Raw genomic sequence first — 13093 nt, forward strand, 5'->3', positions numbered from 1 at the left:
TCTCGTGTTTGTTTAAAGGTCCATGTTTCAGGCACTTTGGGCTCCCACAATTACTATTTTCAAAGGGCATAAAGGAGATTAGTCAGGTTCCCATAAGTGCTTTTCATGTTCATTGTACAGAAGCCTTGTCAAGCTATTACTAGGCTCATAACACTACCCATGGAAATACTAAAACAACCTCTACGAAAGCCTTGTCAAATTATCACTAGGCTCATAACACTACCCATGGAAATACTAACACAACAACCTCTATGAAAGCCTTATCAAACTACCACTAGGCTCATAACACTACCCATGGAAATACTAACACAACAACCTCTATGGAAGCCTTGTCAAACTAACACTACGCTCATAACACTACCCATGGAAATACTAACACAACAACCTCTATGAAAGCCTTGTCAAACTATCACTAGGCTCATAACACTACCCATGGAAATACTAACACAACAACCTCTATGAAAGCCTTGTCAAACTACCACTAGGCTCATAACACTACCCATGGAAATACTAACACAACAACCTCTACGAAAGCCTTGTCAAACTATCACTAGGCTCATAACACTACCCATGGAAATACTAACACAACAACCTCTATGAAAGCCTTACCAAATGTAGGTGTTTAAACTCTATAATGTGTATGAATTTGAACCTCAGATGCAGAAGTGGTTGATTGGGTTGGTCTTAGTTATAGTGAATATTTTGTATGTACGTATATTTATTTTATCTATTACTGTTTCCTATTTGTTGTCCTCTTTCCGGTGTTGTGGGTCTGTCTCTTGAGGTCACCAGGTTCACAGGAAATGACTAATGACTAAAATGTGTGATAGAGTATCGGAGGTTTTGTTTGTTTACTTTTTTATTCGTGGACTTGTATCTATCTCTGGTCTCTCTTTCTCTTCACCTTCATGTAGCATCATCTTCTGCTTCTTCTTCTTCCTCCTCTTCTCCTTTTTCTTCTTTATATCTCTTGTTTATTTGCTTTCCCTTCATGTAGCATCTTCTTCTGCTTCTTCTTCCTCCTCTTTTTCTCCTTTTTCTTTTTTATATGTCTTGTTTATAATTTTTCTTGTTTTAATCTTCTTCTTTATACTTTTTTTTACTTTGTCTTCTTTTTCTTCTTCTCTGTCTTCTTTTCATCTACTTCCTCCTCATCTTTTCTTCTTCTACTTCTTTTTTTTCTTCTTCTTCTTCTTCTACTACTACTACTACTACTACTACTTATTTTTCTTCTACTTCTTCATATTTCTCGTCTTTTTCTTCTTCTTCTTCTTCTTCTTCTTCCTCATCTTCTTTTTCTTCCTCTTCTTTTTCCTCCTCATCTTCTTTCTCTTCTTCTTCTTCTTTTTCCTTCATCAAATTTAATACAAGAAATGGTAGTGTGTGTGTGTTTGTTATGTTCTGTGTGTGTATGGCAGGTCCTGTGTGTGTGTGTGTGTGTGTGTGTGTGTGTGTTTGTTATGTTCTGTGTGTGTATGGCAGGTCCTGTGTGTGTGTGTGTGTGTGTGTGTGTTTGTTATGTTCTGTGTGTGTATGGCAGGTCCTGTGTGTGTGTGTGTGTGTGTTTGTTATGTTCTGTGTGTGTATGGCAGGTCCTGTGTGTGTGTGTGTGTTTGTTTGTTATGTTCTGTGTGTGTATGTCAGGTCCTGTGTGTGTGTGTGTGTGTGTGTGTTTGTTATGTTCTGTGTGTGTATGGCAGGTCCTGTGTGTGTGTGTGTGTGTGTGTGTGTTTGTTATGTTCTGTGTGTGTATGGCAGGTCCTGTGTGTGTGTGTGTTTGTTATGTTCTGTGTGTGTATGGCAGGTCCTGTGTGTGTGTGTGTTTGTTTGTTATGTTCTGTGTGTGTATGGCAGGTCCTGTGTGTGTGTGTGTGTGTGTTTGTTATGTTCTGTGTGTGTATGGCAGGTCCTGTGTGTGTGTGTGTGTGTGTTTGTTATGTTCTGTGTGTGTATGGCAGGTCCTGTGTGTGTGTGTGTGTTTGTTATGTTCTGTGTGTGTATGGCAGGTCCTGTGTGTGTGTGTGTGTGTGCGTGTGTGTGTGTTTGTTATGTTCTGTGTGTGTATGGCTGCGGCAGGTCCTGTGTGTGTGTGTGTTTGTTATGTTCTGTGTGTGTATGGCAGGTCCTGTGTGTGTGTGTGTGTTTGTTTGTTATGTTCTGTGTGTGTATGGCTGCGGCAGGTCCTGTGTGTGTGTGTGTGTGTGTGTGTTTGTTATGTTCTGTGTGTGTATGGCAGGTCCTGTGTGTGTGTGTGTGTGTGTTTGTTATGTTCTGTGTGTGTATGGCAGGTCCTGTGTGTGTGTGTGTGTGTGTTTGTTATGTTCTGTGTGTGTATGGCAGGTCCAGTGTGTGTGTGTGTGTGTGTTTGTTATGTTCTGTGTGTGTATGGCTGCGGCAGGTCCTGTGTGTGTGTGTGTGTGTGTGTGTGTGTGTGTTTGTTATGTTCTGTGTGTGTATGGCAGGTCCTGTGTGTGTGTGTGTGTTTGTTATTTTCTGAGTGTGTATGGCTGCTTCAGTTCCTGTGTGTGTGTGTGTGTGTGTGTGTGTTTGTTATTTTCTGTGTGTGTATGTCAGGTCCTGTGTGTGTGTGTGTGTGTGTGTTTGTTATGTTCTGTGTGTGTATGGCTGCGGCAGGTCCTGTGTGTGTGTGTGTGTTTGTTATGTTCTGTGTGTGTATGGCTGCGGCAGGTCCTGTGTGTGTGTGTGTGTTTGTTATGGTCTGTGTGTGTATGGCAGGTCCTGTGTGTGTGTGTGTGTGTGTGTGTGTGTGTGTGTGTGTGTTTGTTATGTTCTGTGTGTGTATGGCAGGTCCTGTGTGTGTGTGTGTGTGTGTGTGTGTGTACCATGAGAAATGCCTGTGTAATGTTATCAGTCCTGTATCTCACCTGATAACACACTCCCTGGGGCTCTCTGTCCCTCCTTTGTGTCGGGGATATATATTTTTCTTTCCACCGAGATTATGATTCATGTGTTCTCGTTTATGGGGGGGGGGTAGTTTATTTTTCAGGTTTTATTTTTGTTTTCTTTCTTTTTTCATTAGCTATTAAAATTTCCTTGTTTTTGTTTCATGTTTTTTTTTTTTTTTAACTTTTTCTCATTTTTCTGCTTTATTTTTTTTCTTCTTATTTCTTGATTTTCCTTCTTTTTCTTATTTTCTTTTTTATGCTTATATTTTCCTTTACCTTTTCTTCTTATTTTTTTCCTTTTTATTATTTTATTATTTTCCTTCTTTTTTTCCCTTGAGCTGCCTCCTTTCCTATAATAAAAGTACCACTCTCTCTCTCTCTCTCTCTCTCTCTCTCTCTCTCTCTCTCTCTCTCTCTCTCTCTCTCTCTCCAATAAAAATGCCATTCTACTTTCTCCCTTTTATGCTTATATTTTCCTTTTTCTTATTCATTTTCTTGTTTTCCTTTCTTTTCTTGCTGCCTTTTCTCCTTTTCTTTTATTTTCTTAATTTTCCTATTCCTTTCCTTTTTCTTTATTTTCTCATTCCTTTCCTTATTCCCTCTTCTGATCTTATTTTCTTATCCCTTTCCTTTCTCTCTCGTATTTTCTTATTCCTTTCCTTTTCTTTCTTATTTCATCATTTTCTTTTTTCCCTTTCCCTTTCCTCAAAAAAAAAAAAAAAAAAAAATCCACCTCCCGCAGCATCCATACCTGACACCACCTTTTTCCACCTTACAGTCGGGCATCATGGAGGGAGCGTTCATCATGGCAGTGGTGGGCTACCTCAGCGTGTCGGCAATGCTCATGCTCATCGACTGCAAATACGCAATACTGTCATCGGGCGGCAGAGCGGGCGGCCGATCTATCATAATGGACACTAAGGTAAGGAAGGGGGTCAGTTTAGGCGCTGGTGGTGATGGTGGTGATGGGTGGGGTGTGTGGTGGTGATGAGGGAAGGTTAAGGGTGATGTTAGTGGTAGGAGCAGCCAGTTAGTATAGTCAAGCCATTTTAAATAATCTGTTTGGGCGTTTGATTCTGTGGGTCCTTTCCTCTCCTCTGCTTGGCCACGTCTTTTTATTTTGTCCTCTTTTTCTGGTTCTTTGTCCTCTTTTCATCTTTTACTTCTTCCTAATCTTTTTTTTCTTCTACTTCTTTCTACTTTTTCTTCTTCTCTGTCTTCTTTTCATAATTTACTTCTTCCTCTTCCTAATCTTTTTCTTCTACTTCTTTCTACTTTTTCTTCTCTGTCTTCTTTTCATATTTTACTTCTTCCTCTTCTTCCTAACCTTTTTCTTCTTCTTTTTTTCTTCTACTTCTACTTCTTCTTCCTCGTCCCAACACCTATTTTTATACTTTTCTTTTTTAACCTTCCTTTCCCGTAAAAAAAAACGTACATTAAGCAAGTTTCCCGTAAAAAAAAACGTACATTAAGCAAGTTTCCCGTAAAAAAAAACGTACATTAAGCAAGTTTCCCGTAAAAAAAACATACATTAAGCAAGTTTCCCGTAAAAAAAACGTACATTAAGCAAGTTTCCCGTAAAAAAAACGTACATTAAGCAAGTTTCCCGTAAAAAAAAACGTACATTAAGCAAGTTTCCCGTAAAAAAAAACGTACATTAAGCAAGTTTCATATGTACAGAGATAACATTTTTCTCCTCCTTCGTGCACCATACGCTGTCATCTCCCACCACACACACACACACACACACACACACACACACAGACAGACAGGCAGATTATCACCTCAGGCAAGCAGGTTATGTTTATCAAGGCGCACAGACTCGGATTAGCAAGGTGGTGCAGGTGAGGTGTATCTTATTAAACTGATACCCTATACCATTATCAGGTGACGTAATGGTGCAGGGAGAGGTTATTAGGGATATTTTTACAGTTCCATCATTGAGTTATTTTATATTTAATTTACTATGCTGACCCTCTTTTGCAAGGTATCTTACTAACATACTCACTGGCCCACTTGCTCTCGCTCACAAACACTAATAATGATAAAAGTGTGTGTCTAGAAGTGTATTTAACCACTTGACTGCGGATTTCCAACAAGAAGACATCACCAAGCTACAGAAATGGATCAAAAAGTGGTCGCTACAATTCAATGAAGAAAAATGAAAAGTCCTGCACCTTGGGAGGGGATATCCAGCACACCAATACCACATGGGAAACACTCCACTATCCACCACAGAGGCAGTGAAAGACCTGGGAGTGTATGTTACCAGGCTACCAGTGAAGGGATATCCAGCACACCAATACCACATGGGAAACACTCCACTATCCACCACAGAGGCAGAGAAAGACCTGGGAGTGTATGTTACCGGGCTACCAGTGAAGGGATATCCAGCACACCAATACCACATGGGAAACACTCCACTATCCACCACAGAGGCAGAGAAAGACCTGGGAGTGTATGTTACCGGGCTACCAGTGAAGGGATATCCAGCACACCAATACCACTTGGGAAACACTCCACTATCCACCACAGAGGCAGAGAAAGACATGGGAGTTTGTGTTACCAGGCTACCAGTGAAGGGATATCCAGCACACCAATACCACATGGGAAACACTCCACTATCCACCACAGAGGCAGAGAAAGACCTGGGAGTGTATGTGACCAGGCTACCAGTGAAGGGATATCCAGCACACCGATACCACATGGGAAACACTCCACTATCCACCACAGAGGCAGAGAAAGACCTGGGAGTGTATGTTACCAGGCTACCAGTGAAGGGATATCCAGCACACCAATACCACATGGGAAACACTCCACTATCCACCACAGAGGCAGAGACTATCCACCACAGAGGCAGAGAAAGACCTGGGAGTGTATGTTACCAGGCTACCAGTGAGGGGATATCCAGCACACCAATACCACATGGGAAAGACTCCACTATCCACCACAGAGGCAGAGAAAGACCTGGGAGTGTATGTTACCAGGCTACCAGTGAAGGGATATCCAGCACACCAATACCACATGGGAAACACTCCACTATCCACCACAGAGGCAGAGAAAGACCTGGGAGTGTATGTTACCAGGCTACCAGTGAAGGATATCCAGCACACCAATACCACATGGGAAACACTCCACTAACCACCACAGAGGCAGAAAGACCTGGGGTGTATGTTACCAGGCTACCAGTGAAGGGATATCCAGCACACCAATACCACATGGGAAACACTCCACTATCCACCACAGAGGCAGAGAAAGGTGTTACCAGGCTACCAGTGAAGGGATATCCAGCACACCAATACCACATGGGAAACACTCCACTATCCACCACAGAGGCAGAGAAAGACCTGGGAGTGTATGTTACCAGGCTACCAGTGAAGGGATATCCAGCACACCAATACCACATGGGAAACACTCCACTATCCACCACAGAGGCAGAGAAAGACCTGGGAGTGTATGTTACCAGGCTACCAGTGAAGGGATATCCAGCACACCAATACCACATGGGAAACACTCCACTATCCACCACAGAGGCAGAGAAAGACCTGGGAGTGTATGTTACCAGGCTACCAGTGAAGGGATATCCAGCACACCAATACCACATGGGAAACACTCCACTATCCACCACAGAGGCAGAGAAAGACCTGGGAGTTTGTGTTACCAGGCTACCAGTGAAGGGATATCCAGCACACCAGTACCACATGGGAAACACTCCACTATCCACCACAGAGGCAGAGAAAGACCTGGGAGTTTGTGTTACCAGGCTACCAGTGAAGGGATATCCAGCACACCAATACCACATGGGAAACACTCCACTATCCACCACAGAGGCAGAGAAAGACCTGGGAGTGTATGTTACCAGGCTACCAGTGAAGGGATATCCAGCACACCAATACCACATGGGAAACACTCCACTATCCACCACAGAGGCAGAGAAAGACCTGGGAGTGTATGTTACCAGGCTACCAGTGAAGGGATATCCAGCACACCAATACCACATGGGAAACACTCCACTATCCACCACAGAGGCAGAGAAAGACATGGGAGTTTGTGTTACCAGGCTACCAGTGAAGGGATATCCAGCACACCAGTACCACATGGGAAACACTCCACTATCCACCACAGAGGCAGAGAAAGACCTGGGAGTTTGTGTTACCAGGCTACCAGTGAAGGGATATCCAGCACACCAGTACCACATGGGAAACACTCCACTATCCACCACAGAGGCAGAGAAAGACCTGGGAGTGTGTGTGTTACCAGGCTACCAGTGAAGGGATATCCAGCACACCAGTACCACATGGGAAACACTCCACTATCCACCACAGAGGCAGAGAAAGACCTGGGAGTGTATGTTACCAGGCTACCAGTGAAGGGATATCCAGCACACCAATACCACATGGGAAACACTCCACTATCCACCACAGAGGCAGAGAAAGACCTAGGGGTGTATGTTACCAGGCTACCAGTGAAGGGATATCCAGCACACCAGTACCACATGGAAACACTCCACTATCCACCACAGAGGCAGAGAAAGACCTGGGTGTATGTTACCAGGCTACCAGTGAAGGGATATCCAGCACACCAATACCACATGGAAACACTCCACTATCCACCACAGAGGCAGAGAAAGACCTGGGAGTGTATGTTACCAGGCTACCAGTGAACGGTTATCCTGCACACCAGTACCACATGGGAAACACTCCACTATCCACCACAGAGGCAGAGAAAGACCTGGGAGTGTATGTTACCAGGCTACCAGTGAAGGGATATCCAGCACACCAATACCACATGGGAAACACTCCACTATCCACCACAGAGGCAGAGAAAGACCTGGGAGTGTATGTTACCAGGCTACCAGTGAAGGGATATCCAGCACACCAGTACCACATGGGAAACACTCCACTATCCACCACAGAGGCAGAGAAAGACCTGGGACTATATATTACCAGGCTACTAGTGAAAGCCAAATTTGTTCCAATCACAGCAGACGGGTTAAGGGTAGAAGAAAAGGGTATGGAGGATTGAGGAGTTAAGCGAGTGTGTGTGGATGCAATGTAAGGAAGTATATAGAATTGAACACATCTCTCTCTTTCTCCACACTAATCCAGGCTCTCCATACCTACTGTTTGGGGGCTTCTGAACAGGAAACTTAGATCAGTATTATAAGACAGTTTTGCTTCTCACATCAACCATTTCTAGAGGTCAAAGAGGGGGTCAACCGGGTTATAGTGAGTGTTTCTTGAGGTTCACGGTACAGAAGTAGGGTCAGACTACCACCAGGGTCATAAAACTACTCCAGGAAATGCCTATAACTCCTACGAAAGCCTTGTCAAATATGTGTTCTTGGGCGGCGAAGTGTCTTATATGACCCTTAAAATCTCAACACTCACTCTCCACCTGTTTCATCTCCCATAATAAAAACTACCTCCTCATCCCTGCTTCTTCCCACACAGGTGCCCCTCATCCCCCCGGACTCCTCAGACGACGAGGACGAGGACGAGAGGCACCCGCCCATCCCCTCGACAGACCTGACCTACGGGGATGTTGGCCTGTATGCGATGGGGCCGGGCGGGAAGAGGCTGGTGGACATTGCTATCGTTGTGTCGCAGCTTGGTGAGTGGGGCCGGCCAGGTCATGGTTTCTTTTATATTGTTTTGTTTTGTTTGATTTATTTACGTATTTTACTTGTTATTATTTTCATGTGTATTTTATTATTTTTTCATAGGATAGGGGGTAGTTTAAGGGCAAAAATAGAAGAGGAAACTATAAACTCCACTGGTACTGCTCCTGAAAACAGTGGGGGCTTCGTGGTGCAGTGGTTAGCACACTCGGCTCACAACCAAGAGAGCCCGGGTTCGATTCCCGGGCGGAGTGGAAAAATTTGGGCGGCTTTCCCGATACCCTACGCCCCTGTCCACCCAGCAGTGAACGGGTACCAGGTATTAATCGGGGGTTGTGTCCTGTCTCCTGTGATCCGTTCCCTTCTCCTATAATTCCTTCCCCTTCTGTCTCTCTCCGGCACATGACCACAGATGTTGCGCCGACTAAACGAAACTTTCCAACTCTCCACCCAAAATTGACATCTTCTGGTCTCCCATTCTTTATTTTTGTCAGAGCATTATCTACCAGGCTTTCTTGTCGCTGTTTTTTGTTTTTTGCCCTTGAGCTGCCTCCATTACCTTATAAAAAGAAACACTACTAACTCTCCCTCTCCCTCCTCTGTTCCCCGACTCTCAGGGTTCTGCTGCGGTTACCTAATTTACCTGTGCAAGAACCTCAGCACCTACGTGTCGGGTGTGTCACAGCAGCTCTGGCTTGTGTTCCTGCTGCCACCCCTCTACTTCCTCACCCTTCTGCGACACCTCAACAAGCTGGCCATCTTCAGGTAGGTGCTGACCCTTAAAATCCTGCGTCACACCCTAACTATGTGTCTTTTGTGTTCTTTTCTTGTCATAAACTATCAATCATATCCATCCTTTATCCTCAAGACATCCTATCTATCCTATCTCTCTCTTATTATCCTGCATCACTCCCTATCTGTGTTTTTTTGTTCTTTTCTGATCATAAACTATCAATTGTGTGTTTCCTACTTATCATATCCATCCTCTATCCTTCCCATAACATCCTATATATATCCCACTTATCCTTCACTCATTATCCTGCTTAACATCCTATCTATCTGTTTTTTTGTGTCCTTTTCTTATCATAAACTATCAATTGTATATATCCTATTTATCATATCCATCCTCTATCCTTCCCATAACATCCTATATATATCCCACTTATCCTTCACTCATTATCCTGCTTAACATCCTATCTATCTGTTTTTTTGTGCCCTTGTCATAAACTATCAATTGTGTGTTTCCTATTTATCATATCCATCCTCTATCCTTCCCATAACATCCTATATATATCCCACTTATCCTTCACTCATTATCCTGCTTAACATCCTATCTATCTGTTTTTTGTGTCCTTTTCTTGTCATAAACAATCAATTGTATATTTCCTATTTATCATATCCATCCTCTATCCTTCCCATAACATCCTATCTATCCTATCCATCACTCTTATTATCCTGCTTAACATCCTATCTATCTGTCTTTTGTGTCCTTTTCTTATCATAAACTATCAATTGTGTGTTTCCTACTTATCATATCCATCCTCTATCCTTCCCATAACATCCTATCTATCCTATCCATCACTCTTATTATCATGCATCACATCCTATCTATCTGTCTGTCTGTAAAAAAATAATTAAAAAAAACAATCTCGGCCTTCTTAGCTTCTCATCCACTCATCAACTCACCGTTCTCCGTTCTCGTCCGCAGCCTGTTCGCCCAGTTCTCCAACGTGCTGGCGCTGACGGTGGTGTTCTGGTTCGACTTCTCCCACTCCGAGCAAGTGCCGTTCACCCCCAAAGAGTTCTCCATCAAGGGGTTCCCGTTCTTCTTCGCCGTCGCTATTTACTGCTACGAGGTGTGTGGCCGGGAGGGGTGTTTGGAGTTACAGGGTTTTAGTGTACTGGATTTGAATTAGTCTCCTGTTATCGTTCTTTTTTTTTTTCTATTATTTGTATCCTGTCACTGAGCCTCCTCATTTTTTTTCCTTTCATCTGCTTGTTTTCCTCCTCCTCCTTTTCCTTTCTTTCCCCTTGTTTTCCTCCTTTTTCCATCCTATTCCGAACCCTTCTCATTTTTCCCTTTCTTCTCTCTCATTTTTCTTTTCCTCGTCTTCTCTTTTCTTTTGTTTTCCTCCTTTTTCCATCCTATTCCGAACCCTTCTCATTTATCCCTTTCATCTCTCTCCTCTTTTTTTCTTCCCTCTTTGTTTTCCCCCTCCTCTTCTCTCTTCTTCCTTCCTCTCCTTTTCTCTTGTCCACCTCCTCCTTCCTTTTCTTCCCTCTTATCCTTTTTTGTCCTCCTCCTCCTCCTTCTTCCCTCTTAAACTCCTCCTCTTCTCTCTTATCTTCCTCCTTTTCCCTCTTCTTCCCTTAGTTTTCCTCCTCCTCTTCTCTCTTCTTCCTTCCTCTCCTTTTCTCTTGTCCACCTCCTCCTTCCTTTTCTTCCTTCTTATCCTTCTTTTTCCTCCTCCTCCTCCTTCTTCCCTCTTAAACTCCTCCACGTCCCTCTTATCTTCCTCCTTTTCCCTCTTCTTCCCTTAGTTTTCCTCCTCCTCTTCTCTCTTCCTTCTTCCTTTTCTTCCCTCTTATCCTTTTTTGTCCTCCTCCTCCTCCTTCTTCCCTCTTAAACTCCTCCTCTTCCTCCTTTTCCCTCTTCTTCCCTTTTGTTTTCCTTCTCTTATCTTCTTTAAACTGCTCCTTTTCCCTCCTCTTCTTCCCTGTCGTCCTCCATTTCCCGTCGTCCATTCTCATTCCTCCTTCTTCCCCAGGGTGCCGGCATGATTCTGTCCCTGGAGGAGTCAATGGCAGAACACAAGCGCGACAAGTTCCGGCCCATCTTCGTCCTCACCATGGCCGGCCTCACCATCCTCTACATCTCCTTTGGGGTGTCCGGCTATGCATCCTTCGGCCCTCGTGAGTATTAAATTCTACCGTCATGTCTTCCTTGTGTCCTCTATCTCTCAACCTTTCGTGTTCGTCCGTTTCCTTTAATGTTACTCGGCCTTACATGTTCTCTTTCTCTTAATTGTGTTCCCTTTTGTTCTTCTTCTTCCTCTACTTTTCTCTTAAATTCTTCAACCTTCATGTCTTCCTGTCCTCTCTCTCTCTCTACCTTTCATGTTTCCCAGTTTCCTTTAATGTTACTCGGCCTTACTAATCCCTCATACATATTCCCTTTTATCCTTCTTCCTCTACTTCTCTCTTAAATTCTTCAAAATTCTTCCTTCTGTCCTCTCTCTCTCTCTACCTTTCATGTTCCCAGTTTCCTTTAATGTTACTCGACCTTACTAATCTCTCATACATATTCCCTTTTATCCTTCTTCCTCTACTTCTCTCTTAAATTCTTCAAAATTCTTCCTACTATCCTCTCTGTCTCTCTCTCTACCTTTCATGTTCCCAGTTTCCTTTAATGTTACTCGGCCTTACTAATCTCTCATACATGTTCCCTTTTGTCCTTCTTCTTCCTCTACTTCTCTCTTAAATTCTTCAAAATTCTTCCTTCTGTCCTCTCTGTCTCTCTCTCTACCTTTCATGTTCCCAATTTCCTTTAATGTTACTCGGCCTTACTAATCCCTATCCCCCTCCCCCACACAGATACCATGGACATCATCACCCTGAACCTCCCCCACGGTCAAGGGTCGATAGTTGACTTTGCCGCGGTGGTCAAGATCTGTCTCGGTGTGTCCCTGTTCTTCACCTACCCCATGATGTTGTTCCCGGTCACCCACCTCCTGGACAAGACCCTCGGGCTGGCCAACGCGCCTCACAAGGGAGTAAGTGCGGACAGGGACGGCTGTTGGTTTTGGTGGGAGTTTTTTTATTTTATTTTATTTATTTATTTTTATTTTTATTTATTTATTTATTGATTTTTTTTTGTTTCTTTGTTTTGTTTGTTTGTTTGTTGTAAGGAGAACTGTTTTTGTCTTAGTGTTTACTCTTGTTCATAAGGAGTCGCTCTTTTTTTTTTTTTTTTTTTTTCCTCCCCTGGTATTTGAGACTATATGGGGTCGCTTTTTTTTTTTGTTCTTGTTTTAACCCGGTAGCAGCGGGGATCATGTTTCTTAATGGTCCCTCTAAGTGAGAAAAATGAGAAAAAAATCATCACTCACACAAACCATTTCATAATATATATCAAAGCATTTGTGATCAGTTTATGTATCATCTATTTTGGGGGGTTTATATCATGGCACAAATTTGGCCCGTCGCTGCTACACGATAAAGCCACAAATTTGGCCCATCGCTGCTACACGATAAAGACACAAATTTGGCCCATCGCTGCTGATAAAGAATTTGGCCCGTCGCTGCTACGGTAAAAGCCACAAATTTGGCCGTCGCTGCTACACGGTAAAGCCACAATTTTGGCCCGTCGCTGCTACACAGTTAAGACACAAATTTGGCCCGTCGCTGCTACACGGTAAAGACACAAATTTGGCCCGTCGCTGCTACACGGTAAAGCCACAAATTTGGCCCGTCGCTGCTACACGGTAAAGCCACAAATTTGGCCCGTCGCTGCTACGGTAAAGCCACAAATTTGGCCGTCGCTGCTACGGTAAAGACACAAATTTGG

At 43.5% G+C, this 13093-nt stretch overlaps 2 protein-coding genes across 42 annotated transcripts in view; one reads left to right on the plus strand and one right to left on the minus strand.

Annotated features, from left to right (window-relative positions):
* Window positions 1-13093, plus strand: part of LOC127009984 (uncharacterized) — a 38275-nt gene that overhangs the window by 12908 nt on the left and 12274 nt on the right. For all 10 annotated transcript variants that reach the window (XR_007762700.1, XR_007762701.1, XR_007762702.1 and 7 more), the window contains exons 2-7: window positions 3685-3828; window positions 8360-8519; window positions 9144-9291; window positions 10235-10382; window positions 11295-11439; window positions 12121-12299. Coding sequence is in view for 1 of the 10 variants with exons in the window: in XM_050883654.1 (XP_050739611.1) it covers window positions 3685-3828; window positions 8360-8519; window positions 9144-9291; window positions 10235-10382; window positions 11295-11439; window positions 12121-12299 (924 nt within the window). In the remaining 9 variants the exon portion in view is untranslated. The remainder of the gene's footprint in view (window positions 1-3684; window positions 3829-8359; window positions 8520-9143; window positions 9292-10234; window positions 10383-11294; window positions 11440-12120; window positions 12300-13093) is intronic.
* On the minus strand, window positions 4168-8341 carry LOC127009985 (uncharacterized). Of its 32 annotated transcripts, none has more exons than XM_050883676.1 (6): window positions 7638-8334; window positions 7246-7344; window positions 6749-7144; window positions 6254-6649; window positions 5874-5972; window positions 4168-5158 (listed from the first exon to the last, which is right to left on the minus strand). In XM_050883676.1, the coding sequence occupies exons 1-6, from the start codon at window positions 7793-7795 to the stop codon at window positions 4942-4944; spliced, it is 1365 nt and encodes a 454-aa protein (XP_050739633.1). In that variant the 5' UTR covers window positions 7796-8334; the 3' UTR covers window positions 4168-4941. The 32 variants fall into 32 exon arrangements, 28 of the variants coding, with proteins under 28 accessions (XP_050739633.1, XP_050739616.1, XP_050739626.1 ...); XM_050883659.1 differs by having other exon boundaries at window positions 4168-5554; window positions 5775-5972; window positions 6848-7144; window positions 7638-8331; XM_050883669.1 differs by having other exon boundaries at window positions 4168-5257; window positions 7638-8326.

Source organism: Eriocheir sinensis, chromosome 42 (assembly GCF_024679095.1).
Source record: "Eriocheir sinensis breed Jianghai 21 chromosome 42, ASM2467909v1, whole genome shotgun sequence".
Taxonomy (NCBI): Eukaryota; Metazoa; Arthropoda; class Malacostraca; order Decapoda; family Varunidae; genus Eriocheir; species Eriocheir sinensis.

Coding starts and splice junctions, on each gene's coding strand:
- LOC127009985 (XM_050883655.1), bottom strand. CDS start 7,795: ATGTGGTACTGGTGTGCTGGATATCCCTTCACTGGTAGCCTGGTAACA. Junction 7,145..7,245: donor CTGGTAACATACACTCCCAG/GTCTTTCTCTGC, acceptor ACACACTCCCAG/GTCTTTCTCTGCCTCTGTGG. Junction 5,973..6,253: donor CTGGTAACATACACTCCCAG/GTCTTTCTCTGC, acceptor ATACACTCCCAG/GTCTTTCTCTGCCTCTGTGG.